Source organism: Cylas formicarius, unplaced genomic scaffold (assembly GCF_029955315.1).
Source record: "Cylas formicarius isolate icCylForm1 unplaced genomic scaffold, icCylForm1.1 PGA_scaffold_1__22_contigs__length_36826433, whole genome shotgun sequence".
Classification (NCBI taxonomy): domain Eukaryota; kingdom Metazoa; phylum Arthropoda; class Insecta; order Coleoptera; family Brentidae; genus Cylas; species Cylas formicarius.
Genome location: NW_026844264.1, coordinates 9425938 through 9438771, shown reverse-complemented (window position 1 = coordinate 9438771; position 12834 = coordinate 9425938). Strand labels below are relative to the sequence as shown.

Below are 12834 nucleotides of genomic sequence, written 5' to 3'. Positions count from 1 at the left end.
GATAAAAGTTAGTCGTGAAGGTGAAGGGGCCAAAATAGAGATGAAAACTGGTCTACGTTATTTAATACGCGGCGAAAATGAGAAATTACAAATCCGTGACGTACCGACCTAAACTCCGCTAAATTTAATTGCCGTCCCACAACAAGTTGACAGTCCGTTTAATGCGATAAAATAATAGAAATACACAAAAAAAATCAAATTCCCTTAGGTGATCACCACAGGCTAACAAGGGCAATATAGATAACTCGACAACGATCGTACTCAGTATTAACAGTACGTCAACTTCCCGCAAATAATTATATATAAATTTTCAAAGCATTTGTACACGAATCACCGGACCCACAAATACCACAGCGAACATCAGTTTTCTCGTTAAAGACATTAAGCCTTTCATTAAAATATACACTACACCACAATCTCTCCTCCTAAAGAAAATGACTCCGAAATCAACCTCACACTGTGGTCCTTTCGTACATTTAAAACATTCCGGATCACAAATCAAAAGGTCTTAAGAAATGTAATGTTACAACATTTTCGAGTCATTAAAGACAAAATTTCATTTGGTACACTAAGAGTGAGTTCCGTGCATATGCAGTAAAGAATTCATGGGAGAGACAGAACAAAAATATCGACTAAAAATGGTTTTGTGCTGTTTAGTTACTTTTAGTTTTAGTTTAGTTTAGTTAGTTTAGCAGTTAACTCCAATTTTCAGAGGCAAATTACGTCTATGGTGACATCGCACAGCATAAAATTAAAAGCTGCGACATTCCCAAGCGTAGAACGTAATGGTCTGAGTGAAACAAATCATGGAAAATCCGTTCTATCACCGCAAGCAATGTTTGTTCATGCCTAATCATAATCCAGGAATTGCAATATTTATTCTTTGTTTTTTAACATCTTGTTCCACATGCAATTTTTATCCAAATCGTCGGCGTTCTCATTTCCCTTAAACTCTACACCCTCCAATCGTCGACTGTCCAGTAAGGTTTTGAAGGTATCCACGCACACTAACCCAGTGCCATCTTCTGCTACACCAGCCGACCATAGCACGTTGAAACTGTCGTCGTGAAATTGATAACCCACTTTTTCGAAAAGATTTTTCAGCAGGTCGGACGATCTGGGCTGTAAATGGTATTTTACGCTATTTTCCTCAACCCAACTAGCTGATGGTTTAACCTCGAAAAAATCGCGATACGTAAGTCCGAATTTCGTGTATATACTAGGGCTTAGCACCGTGTTCGTGGACGTTTCGTTTCCGAAGTGACTGAGGTCTGCCCTGCATCCGCCGTCAGGAATCACGGGGTATGGTTTGTCGTATCTGCTGGACGGTGTTCCAGCCGGTCTCATACCTGAAAACGCGGATTAATTAGAACGGACTGAAAATTTGAGAACGCATTTTAGTATGTAGTAAATACAAAGCGTGACAAATGGAAACGATTTTATACCGCGGCAGTACGCGATGCAGCCCCATAAAAGCGTCGTAACCATCAAAAATGGCGTAAATAACTTGGACGATGACAGTTTTAGAAGTAGTTTAAATTTTATGGCCGTGTTAAGGGTTGTTCGACATGGTCACAATGTATTTCGGATGTCTGCCTCTGCTAGGTAAGGTTGTCTACCGCGAGAAATTTTATAGTTATTGTATTTTGTTATAATTTTTTTGAAATATTTCTAACTTTCCCTCATTTCTCCATCTCAGGCCAAGATGACACAATACACCCTACACAATATTTATTCTGATACAACTCCTGTCGTTCCATTATCAAAACTTATTTTTTAAATATTGTGGTGCTATGGAACCTTAAAAATTCTCTTAAAGCAAAACCGGATAATAATATACAAATTTTGTAGACAAACATTTGTTGTTGGTCATATAGAAAAACAGTATATGCAAAGGAGATACAACAATTCATCTTCTTCATTTGCCTCTAACTACATCACATTCTTCTCGTCTTTCTGTTATGACGAGTGTTTGAACATTCGTTCCAGTTCATTCTCGGATATTTTTCATCTAAAACATTCTTCTTGTGCCTGGACCTTCAATTTTGTCTATGACGATCAGTTGTCATAAGGTAGTCTTCGATATGGGGTATTTAGTGTTAAACCACTGTTATAATTTTGAAGAAATTTTGATATCCCAATCTTCAGCAATCCAACACTACTTGTTGTATTCATCTACTCTTATGCTCATCGACTGACGAAAAGAGACCAAAACAATTTTTTATTAACAGTTCTATTCATATCTGGGCTTAATTCAGTATATGTCGGATCCACAGGAATTTTTTTTTATCGCAGAACGGTCTTATTATATTGTTTTCCTATTCCCGGTACATTTAAAATTGTATTTTCGTTATTTACCAGTGGATAAGCAACGTTGCTTTTAAGTAAATCAGGGATTTGCTTAACTTTTTGTGAATATTTTGGTCGTCCTGCATGATCTGTAGCGCTCCTTGGTTCTTATCTTGGTTTTTATATGTTTTCCTTTCATTCATAATATTTCTCTTGTCATCCAGTGCTTATGTTAAGTAAGTTTCTTGACTGTTGATATAAAATGGCATAATATACGTCATTAACTCGATGTTACTGTTATTAAAAGCTGATTTGGCATGATTTGTTTAGCTAACCTCTTTCAATGCTTGGTAATATCAAAGTTTTCAGATTATACTGTACCATGACACATACCATAGAAGTAGATTACCTATGAAAACTGAAGTTAGTATGATCTTAACGGTGGGAATAGACCAAAAAAATATTGTTGCGCAGCACCTGTTGTCAAACTTGTTTCCGTGAAAAAAAAACATTGTTTGTTTGGTTGCTGTGAGCGACGAAGGAGATGCTTTACTCGCGTGATGTGCGTTATTATTTATGACGTGAGAACTCTACCTGTATAAGTCGTTCAACTGATTCAAATGAACTTCTTATTATTTTTCTACTAAATTATACAATTACACCTTATACTCTATCCATAGTTCAGCAACATCTTCCTTAACGGACCGTCTCGGGAGAGGTTATTTCAAACTTTAGACAGGTTATTCCATAGACTAAATACCAGAAAATCATTTTAAATAACACGGCGAACATCCAAACCAAATCATCTGGACTTCTCTTGTTATTGGTTAAAATGTTTACGCATCGTGATACTCATTTCTAGCATGATACTCATTTCTAGCATACCAAAATTTGATCGAAAACTCTAGGTATCATTAAGTTAGCGATCAGCTAAAAGCAAGACGTACCCGAATTGTCTATAATTCGATAGTCGTCGTACGCAGCCTGATAACTGGTGGTATAGTGCTTGCACTCTTCGGGTATGTCTAAAACAGAATTTCAAATGGGTTATTGCGAATCCAGAGGAATAGACGTTACCGTCGAAGAATTCTATGTTGAAATGTTCTCTATTAAAGTCTACCATTTTTATAAATTCTCCGTAGTCGATCTTTGTGTCTCTAATGATACCCAAGTGCGCCGCCAGAGACTCGATTTCCGTTTTGGGAAAAGTGACTCTGTTTATGGCGCAAAGTTGATAAAACTGATCTACTTCTAGGTATCCCGTTTTGTCTTTATCCAAATGCAGAGCCTTCTTGTAGAAATCACCTAGTTTAAAATCAGTCTTTCTGCATCGCGTTTTTAGTTTTGCTTTGAATTTGTTTAATGCCGATATCCATTTTCGGAAATTCATTTTTATAACGTGGGGTTTGACATTGGGGTCTTTAATTAATTCACCCACTCCGTAGAAATCTCTTTTCAACGGCTTTCCGAACGAGTGATTCTCGGGGACGCATGATGCGTTGTTGTTTCTAAAATTGAAAAGTTTTACCTTCAGGCTGGGATAAATAAAAAATTTCTTTACGGCGAAAGGCTCTTGCCAAGTTGAGGTCTGACCCTCACTACGTGATCGGCCTGCAATTTGCTAGCAAGCTCCAAGGGTTCCTTTTTGTACCAGTCACATGCGCATTTTGCCCATATGCCTCTGGGGTCGTACTTGCTTTTGATACCGTAGCACTTGTCCGGGTCAAAGGATTCCGTATATTTCCTCTGCACTTTCTCTGACGGTTCGTAATTGTTGTGACTTTTCCTGTACAACTCACGAGTGATTTTACTCTCCGTCAGCACCTCGTCGTCTGTTTTCGCAGGGTTTATCAGCAGTCCTGCCGGTATGTCTAAAAATATTCGTTAAGTTGTTGGCCTCCATGCTCTTTGGTATACCTTTTTCGCTGGGTTTCCCAAATGTTACCTGTAGAGGATCCATACCGGCTGGCAATCCCGGAACCGGATCCCTAACTTTACCAATTTCAGCGTTCCAGTAAGACGCATACGGAGTTTCCTTTAAATCTTGTTGAAGCTGTTGGTATCTCGTACGCACAGGCGGGTTTATTAGCGATTTTACCTATTTGATGAATCCACAAATGTTTTTGAGAAAATGTCATTTCTAATATTGTGTGCTGCAGAAGGTGGAATTAACAATATCAAAAGCTTTGCTGCCTTGGGTTTGAAAAAGAAATTGATTGTGACAATTTTAAATGTGGGATTTGATTACGATCATACCTCCGTATTGTAGCCTCGAAAATGTGGATTCTGTATCTCCGGTAGCTGTTTGGGTGGTTTAAATTGATCTTCTATCCAAATGTTCGCGTCATGTTTGAGAGCTTCTATTTTATCTACTATATGGTACTGTTGCAATGTTGAGGCAACCGTTTGGGTAGGGTCGCGTATCACCAGACCTGCCTACGAAGTAATTAAAGTTAGACTTCTATGGGAATCGATAATGGGTTCCATATACTGGGGGATGGGAGTCGCCGCATTGTATACATATTCTGTCCATGATGGATGCTGCTCTGACACAAGTCAAAACTAATGACAGTCGCTTGGTTTCTTTCGTCTCTCTTTACGACGCAACTTCGACCGTTTCACGCAACTTTATCACGATCTATTTTTCGCAAGAGAAACTTGCGAACTTTACCGACTATTGTGCCGAAAACAGTCCCAAAACTGAAAGTCACTCAAAATTGAATTTAATGTTTAATGCTGGGGGAACGCCGCAGACCGCTGAAAGTTTTCTCCTCGGGGAGTTACCAGCCGGAAAAATGAAACTTTCAACGAGCATATAGCGATATAAAATCGTCGTTTTTATGCGCGAGTTATTTTAATATGAAACTCTTTTGCCGATGCGTATGTTTCGTTGGAATTTTTTCAGAGTTCTAGCGCATCGGCTATAAATTATAAGTCGGTCATTAGTTTATAGTGACTTGCATATATGGAATATGTCTATAAATTACTGGAATGTGCAAATTATGAATCGTTATGAATATCCTAGGTTTACTTTATTTCTTCCATGCATTGAGTTTGCTCACTACACAAAATGAAATGGCTCAACATTAAAGCTACGTGGACTGGTCTGGTCAATACTTTCAAAAAACCACGGTTGTTACGGCATGATAACTTTTCTGATAACTTTGCAGTAGAAATAACTTAAAATCACTGAAGTGAACTCAAGTTCTATACCTAAAACTCTGTGAAGTAAAGGGAAGAATAAGGGAGAATTTGTCTTATATCTGTCGAATCAAGCTGCCGTATCTTGGATGGGAGCCTTTTGCTGAAATGTCAAACTGTGTGCTAAGGACGCACTAAACGCTTAGTTCGGGAGAGAAATTCTCTCTGCATTCGAAGTAAACTCTTGCAGATGGATCGAGGTGCTAATTGCAGGACCCTAAGTCCTGCGGTCCAAAATATGTCCGTATGATATGGGTGGTTAAAAGAGGAGCAAACATCTTAATGTCTTAATCACATGCCAACCACCAATGAGCAGTCGATTAAGAGTACTACAATTTACTCAACTTCAAAAGCTCATCTAGAGGAGGGACCGAAGTTGTGCGGCCGTAAGCACGTAAAGCACCGCATCCATGAGTTTACTAGAAGGGGGAGAGAACTTGGTGATTTATTAAAATATATTACGATACACCATATATTGGGTGGGTGGGTAGATGGTGCTGGCAGTTAAAGAAGCCGGTTTGTGACTTTTTGGAAATGTTAAACATTTAATTTCAAAAGTTAAATGTTAAATTTCGGAAAGATCGGGGATGTCGGAAAAATTTTGATCGTAACGGAACTTGAATGTTTTCCAGCGCAATTAGGTTAACGATTAAGCTAATTTTAGTCACGACGACAGCGATGAGAAAATCTCAAATGGTCCGTTTCAACGTTGTCGACGTCGCGCGCCCCATTAAGCTGCCGAAGGGCACCCCCGCGGGGGTAAAAGAAAATTCTTTGGAGACCGCCGACGTCGCCAATTAGCGCGGGCACGTGCAAATTAGCTGTTAATTCGCTCTGTAACGCGGTTGAAAGTAAATTGAAATGTGAGTGGCATCCGCTAATGTCCGCGACGCCATTGCGGAACGTACCCCCGCGGGACGCCTTCCGTTTTACGTATATAGGAGTGTTTCGCGTCGAGTGCCCAATTCGAAAGCTTTGGTGGAGAACAACTACCCAAAGAGAACTTCTTAATGATAAAGTGTACCTTTGAATGGTTCAGATTAAACTTCGCTAATTTTGACAGGTCATAGAGCAAGAAAAAAACGAAGGAGACTTTCTTAAGAAAATTTTATTAAAAAATGTTAACTAAAATATTCAAATTTGAAAAGTTTTGGAGCGAAAACTGGTTCTGATCTATTGATCTATTTCCGTCACATTTGGAACACAGACTGAGTACGTTTCTAAGTGGCGATTAAAGTCATTTTAAGGAATCCCGCAGGGGTCACATACTTTCACCCCCTCCTCTCGTTTAGATACAAAAAGTTGTTTTTTAGATTCCTTGTTTAATTTAGAAAATAATTGCTGCATTTTTTCTTCATTTACATGTTATAACATTATATTCAAAGTTATGTTTAACAGACGTTATGGGAGGCTTATAATAAAACTTCTTTTGTTTCACATTTTTGGTCGTATCTCTTGCTAATGTTTATTTGATAATTCTTTGGAATTATGTAGACGTACGAAAAGTTGCATAATTGCATTGAATGGGATATTGAGTCGTCAGTATCTTTTTACAGATATCTAAAAATATATAGCCCGAAGCAAGAACGGAAATAAATGGTTAAAAAGAATAAAGACAAAGATAAAAAGTGATAATGATAAATAGTAGAGATCAAGAAAATTGCTCGAAATATGTGACCTCCGTGGCAAGGTATTATTAAGAAACAGTTTTGGTACCTGTCAGTTAATTCATAGAATGCGGAAGAGTTGGTCCAGTTGGTGACTTTATTAAAAAATAGTTTTTAAGTTTCGAAATATTAACACTATAAAGAATTTAGAGGATTACAATTATCACCTTTACTATAAGCCATTACTATATTATACTCATGTTCATTTTGCCTCAAAAGGCGTTTGCCAATACCAATGATGTTTTGTTATGATATATGCTCCAGCAAAAAAATCTCTAAATCGGTAGGCAATTCTATTTTGTAATGAAAATCAACAAGTTGATCTATCTGCCGTATAACAAAGAGAAATCATTCCGTTTGGGTCTAATTTTGGATACAAAATTGGATTTTATTAACCATATTAATTTCTGCTTATAAAAATGCTATTCTATTTTTAAATCTCTTTACCATATACATATTACCTTAATATTAAGACTAAAGAGACCAAATATATGTAGTATATATAAGTATAGAAAAAGTCCAAAACTCGTGCTTCATATTTATTTTTGTAATAAGGCGGCATCAGACACTGTTTCATAAACTTCATGACTTGCAGTTGCTGAATATGTTCAACATGAGAATATAGTAGCATTTATTAAGTTTTTTTGTAAAATAATTAACAGTAAAAGACCAAAGTGCCTTCGGAAAAAATTCACATTTCTTACTCAAGTTCATCAACGACATTTACGTTTAACTCAAATGCTTAAAAATCCAGTACGTAAGAAATAATCCTGCAAGAAGATGTTTTCCTAACTGACTATAAATTTTTGATTTGCCTCAGTCGATTACTTGTTCCCTGTTATACCAATTATACTTATATGTGTGTGTAATTTTCAATATTTCAGGGGTAACAGTTTCTAGTACCTTTTGCCACATGTTTAAACAAATATCTTGAGTATGTCCATCTCTACCAACATGTCGTTAGCTTTTTGTTATTAAGTTCAATCGGTTTAAAATGACAGGTATATGGAGATAATAGTACAACTATTACATACTGTTCTACCACGTACCACATTATTCGCATTTGCAATTTTTTGTTCGATTAACCAATTATGATTGTGCTAAGCATTGTTGCTTGACAGATAGTTCACTCAAGTTCTTCGAGCTGATTTTCGAACCAGAAGAAAGTTGTCCTTCCACAGCCTACTGTAATACTATTTATTCAATTCTGGATTCCTCCATCGTCGGTTGTTGTTGAATCTAACTTGCTTAACATCCTTCAGCGCTCAATTGAAACTGAATTAAAAATCAAACTGACCCAGGAGATATCCAGAAATTTTGTAAATGGTTGCACTGCATAATCGATAACCAGCATGAAATATGATTTATCTAAAAAAAGAGTTTTATTTGTCATTGTCATTTGTAATTTGCCATCAACTCAAACTCCAACAACGGTGGCGATAATAAGTTTTAGGGATGGCGTCATCGATGACGTGATTAGTTTATTTGGTATGAGCTATATTTTTATAATCATAAGAACAGCCAGCCTTTATTTATAAATAATAATTAAAAACTAAAGTTGTCCTGCAATGAAACGAGTTTCGCCGCGTCCCGGGTTCGTTATTACACGCCAAAGCTATAGCTGGCATGCTCAAAGGGCCCGACTAACAAATAAATACATAATTTACCGAGCAAACTCGGCGCGTTTATTTTAAAAACGCACCAAACGGGGCCCATAAAGGAATCAGAGAGCGTGCGAGAATAAATTTTAAAGTAAGTCTTGTGGGAGTGGTCAGAGCCAGCTTTATTGCTAGTAAAAGTAACGAGCTTTGTCAGATCTCACACTCCCGCTGCATTATAGCCTGCGGGAGCGTAAAATCTAACCGTGTCCCGTAACGTTTTAAAGTTTCCATTGAGGATAAACGAATGGTCCTTGCCATATAATCATGATTAACAAAAATGGTAATTTGTTTTTATACTTTCATTCGACTATTTCGCCGATATGTGTTAAATGTACCACGTAAAGACGGCGTCCCTGCCCCTCCCTCTCCCTTTAGAAAAATAAAACGCGGAAATCAAAAACCGAGCTTTTCCGGCAAAACGACGACGACCGCCTTCCTTTCCAAATTGCTTCAATCAAAAGTCTCGCGTCTCAACTAGGACGACGATTGCTAGACACTCTTTCGGTCCTCGAAAAAGAAATACCTTTTGCGTACTACGTATACGACTATAATTGCTTCGAAGGATGGAGGCGACCCGGCCAGCGCTTGGATGCGGCTCGAAAGTTGTTTCGAATTAAATAATCTGTTTGAGTGACAAAGTGACTCAAAGCAAATACGAAAAATTTAAAGTGGTGATTCTTCTAAACTCAACCAACATATCGCGCTACAAATATGGCGGAAAAATAATGTGGATAGAATTAACCTGACTAAATTTAATTAAAAACTTGTAATATAATGTAATGACATAAAAAAATGTATGTTTTTAATTTTATGTTCTATTTAAAAACTTTCGTCTCCTAGAATTTTTTCATAATTCTTATTGTTTATAAGTAAATAAATAAAATCTAAAGCAGTCCATAAGGATATATTTAATTAATTTAATAAAAAAATATTTTAATTTATTAGAAAATATGTACATATTTCATTTTTTAAATAAACTTACTTTTGATTCCGTTTTCTTCAGACCAATAAATTTTAAGATGTTTGTTTTTAAATTAATTTTTGTAATTTAAAACTATTTCATATTTACTATTTTAATAATTAGAATAACAAATACATTTATTGCTTTGCCAAATATACATATTATTACACTACAAAATATTAGATGGTACCACTTTTAAGGCGAACAAAAGACCTAATAAAACGCAGACATCAACAAAATTACCCTAAGAACAAGAAAAAATAAAGAATCAAATAAACAAAATTAAAATATTACGGGGAGTTTAGAATACACTAATCATTTAATATAGTTTTTAATAGAGAAGTCGCAGGACCAAGGAGAAAGGAGGGGGAAATGGTAAACAGCAGAGTGATTCTCCGATACAGAAATTATTGAGTTCCATGAAGATATTTTTTATACGGATTTTTAAAAGTTTTGGTTGATATTGTTAAATCGAAAAGAATTAAATTATTTATTGTATATCCAATGCTATAAGAAATTGATCTTTTAAACATTTCTTTTTGATGTTCTGGTATTATCAATGTAATTTTTTTTCTTTGATTCAAGTCATGAACATCTGTGCGAAAAGTGATTTTGTAAAAAATATATTCACGAGATTTGTACTTAATTAATTTAAAATAAAATATAGCACGGTGTAACCTAAATCTATTGCACATGAAACCCGAAACAACATACAAACAGCATACGAAACAGCATACAAAATTTGACATTTGCTTTCCATATGGGTTACATCAGTTTCCGGAATATTACAATTAACGTTGGCTGATGCTTAAACATTGTTTTTAAATTTAGGTACGTGGAAACAGTATATGCAATTGTTCGATAAGGATATGTGCTGTAAAACGACTCTTTTGCAGTATATATTCTAACAACACACTTTCCTTTTGGTTCGTTACTCTGGTCGAATCCGTGGACGTAATTTTCTTTAACTAAATAAATAATAAAAATATCTCTCCTACTGATAAGCGCTAGTAAATTAGGGCTAGATTGGTTAATTGCCCGTTTTGTTGAGGGTAAAGTGCTTTCTGTCTATGATAGGTCTGACAAGGCATGACCATTTATCGTGTGCTGGAGTATATTGACAAAGTGAGTGCAGTCTCCTTGATCCCGGTACATAGACACAACCTTTGAGTTTGTCAAATTGGTAAATCTTGGCAGCTGAATCTGTATCAGTTTATTAGCGCTCTCTGAACCAGTTTACGGATTGTAGCGAATGGTAAACTAAAAGTCTAAGCATTTAACACAACAGAAACAAAAGTCTAAATCTAGGTCATATTTAATTTTAAGTCTAGAAAACATAAAAATCTCGAACCGTAATTAGGTTCTTAGAAAAAAGTGTTAAAATTAATATTTATTAATCATCAATATTGAAATAATTGAAGCACCAACTTTAGAGGTGCATATTAAAAAAATTAATTATTTTTTTGTATCCATAATTATTATTTGAAAAGGAATGGTTATTATGCCGATAATATATGCTTAATATACTTTTAAAACACAGATTGCGCAACTTGATATTTTTTCCGCCTTTGTGCCAATGGGCGGCGTCGCGACGCGACACGTTGCGACGCGAGACAGACGAACGAAGGCGTAAATATAATTTTCCAAATGGCCGGGCTTTTTCATTCGACTTTTCAGTTGGTATTAATTAATTCTATTTTCCATGGCAGCGGCATGTTGGTCGGATTGACGTCAAAAATTGCATTTTATATCAACTGTAGTCAATTTCAGAAAGGTGTAGAGTAATTAGGCGTCATTGAAGTGACGCAATGGATACGTACATTGATTTCATTCCAAAATGGTTAGTTTTTCTTACCTTCATTATAGGAAAATAAAAAGGATGGCATGATATGCAAAGCATTAGCTACAGCTACCTTTATATTTTTTAGACATCATCAGCAAAGATATATTTATACAGAAATTAAATTACAAAAAAATCATAATATTCTTCGGCATTTTCTAAAACTACTCAATGGAGAAAGTTTAAATTCATTTACTACTCAACAATTCAAACATAAGCAGAACCAATATATCCGTGGCTGTACCTATTGAGCCGAGAACATCTCACCCGCTTACACAAAAAGGGAACTTGAATGTAATAATCTTTTCGTCCAGAGAAGGGTCTGTACTAATCCATCATCCTCCAGGTGCGGACGATGTCAATATACGGGCGTGTGTAAAAATTTTAGTATACAATTAAAATTTGATATTTTGTTTTTCGATAAGTACAAATAAACATATTGTCACGATACCTTTTACATCTTTTTTTTTATATGAAATGTCAAAATTTAAAAACAAACTTACCAGCTAGCTTCAGCAGATTAAAAGAAACTTGTTGATTAGTAGAACCGAATTTGCAAAGAACTCGATAATAATCCAGATTTGCCTCAAATATTGTGCTTATTGTTTTAAAATTTCTCATTTTTAAGTTTTAAAGTTTGCTATAGCAAATTAAAATACTTTAAAAGATACTATGTTGTCGGTTCGATTTAATTACGTTTTTATATTCATTCCTGCTTTTCGAAAGAATCTCCAAAATTTTACATTACTGGATCTTTAATTTAGCTGCTATTTGAACTCATACGAAGCCAAAATTTTGCTTGCAGTTTGCGGACGTCCTATATATTAGATTTACCAGTAGATAGATTTTTTCAATATTATATAGGGTCGCCATGAATTCATGATATTCCCATGGCCACACCGTTAACTTTGCTAGTGAAACAGGCTGTTTTTGTGACAAACAATAGATCTACAGGGTGTTTCAAAAGGGATGGGGCATAGAATTTTCTTTGTGTCAAAATATTTCTATTTATCAAATAAATACAAAAATTCGCATGTTGGGGTGCATGGTGGTGTTTTATGCCGTTTTTGAAATATTTTCATTTTTAACTGGTTGTATAAAACCCTGGGTAGACAAAGTAATAACCGACTATTAATTTATTATTAAAAATTATTACTTTTAAATGAACTCAGAAATAGTAATGAGTGAATAAAGTCAAGGAATACTAATGAAAAA

The 12834-nt window shown here is 35.6% G+C and overlaps 1 protein-coding gene across 1 annotated transcript; it reads right to left on the bottom strand.

Moving 5' to 3' along the window:
* Positions 1–866: 866 nt before the first annotated feature.
* Positions 867–4878, bottom strand: LOC132696930 (EF-hand domain-containing family member B-like). The gene is made up of 8 exons (XM_060662076.1): positions 4781–4878; positions 4546–4725; positions 4207–4387; positions 3851–4160; positions 3367–3797; positions 3237–3314; positions 1177–1349; positions 867–1122 (listed from the first exon to the last, which is right to left on the bottom strand). Exons 1-8 carry the CDS (start codon positions 4820–4822, stop codon positions 877–879), a joined length of 1641 nt encoding a protein of 546 aa, XP_060518059.1. The 5' UTR covers positions 4823–4878; the 3' UTR covers positions 867–876.
* Positions 4879–12834: the final 7956 nt, after the last annotated feature.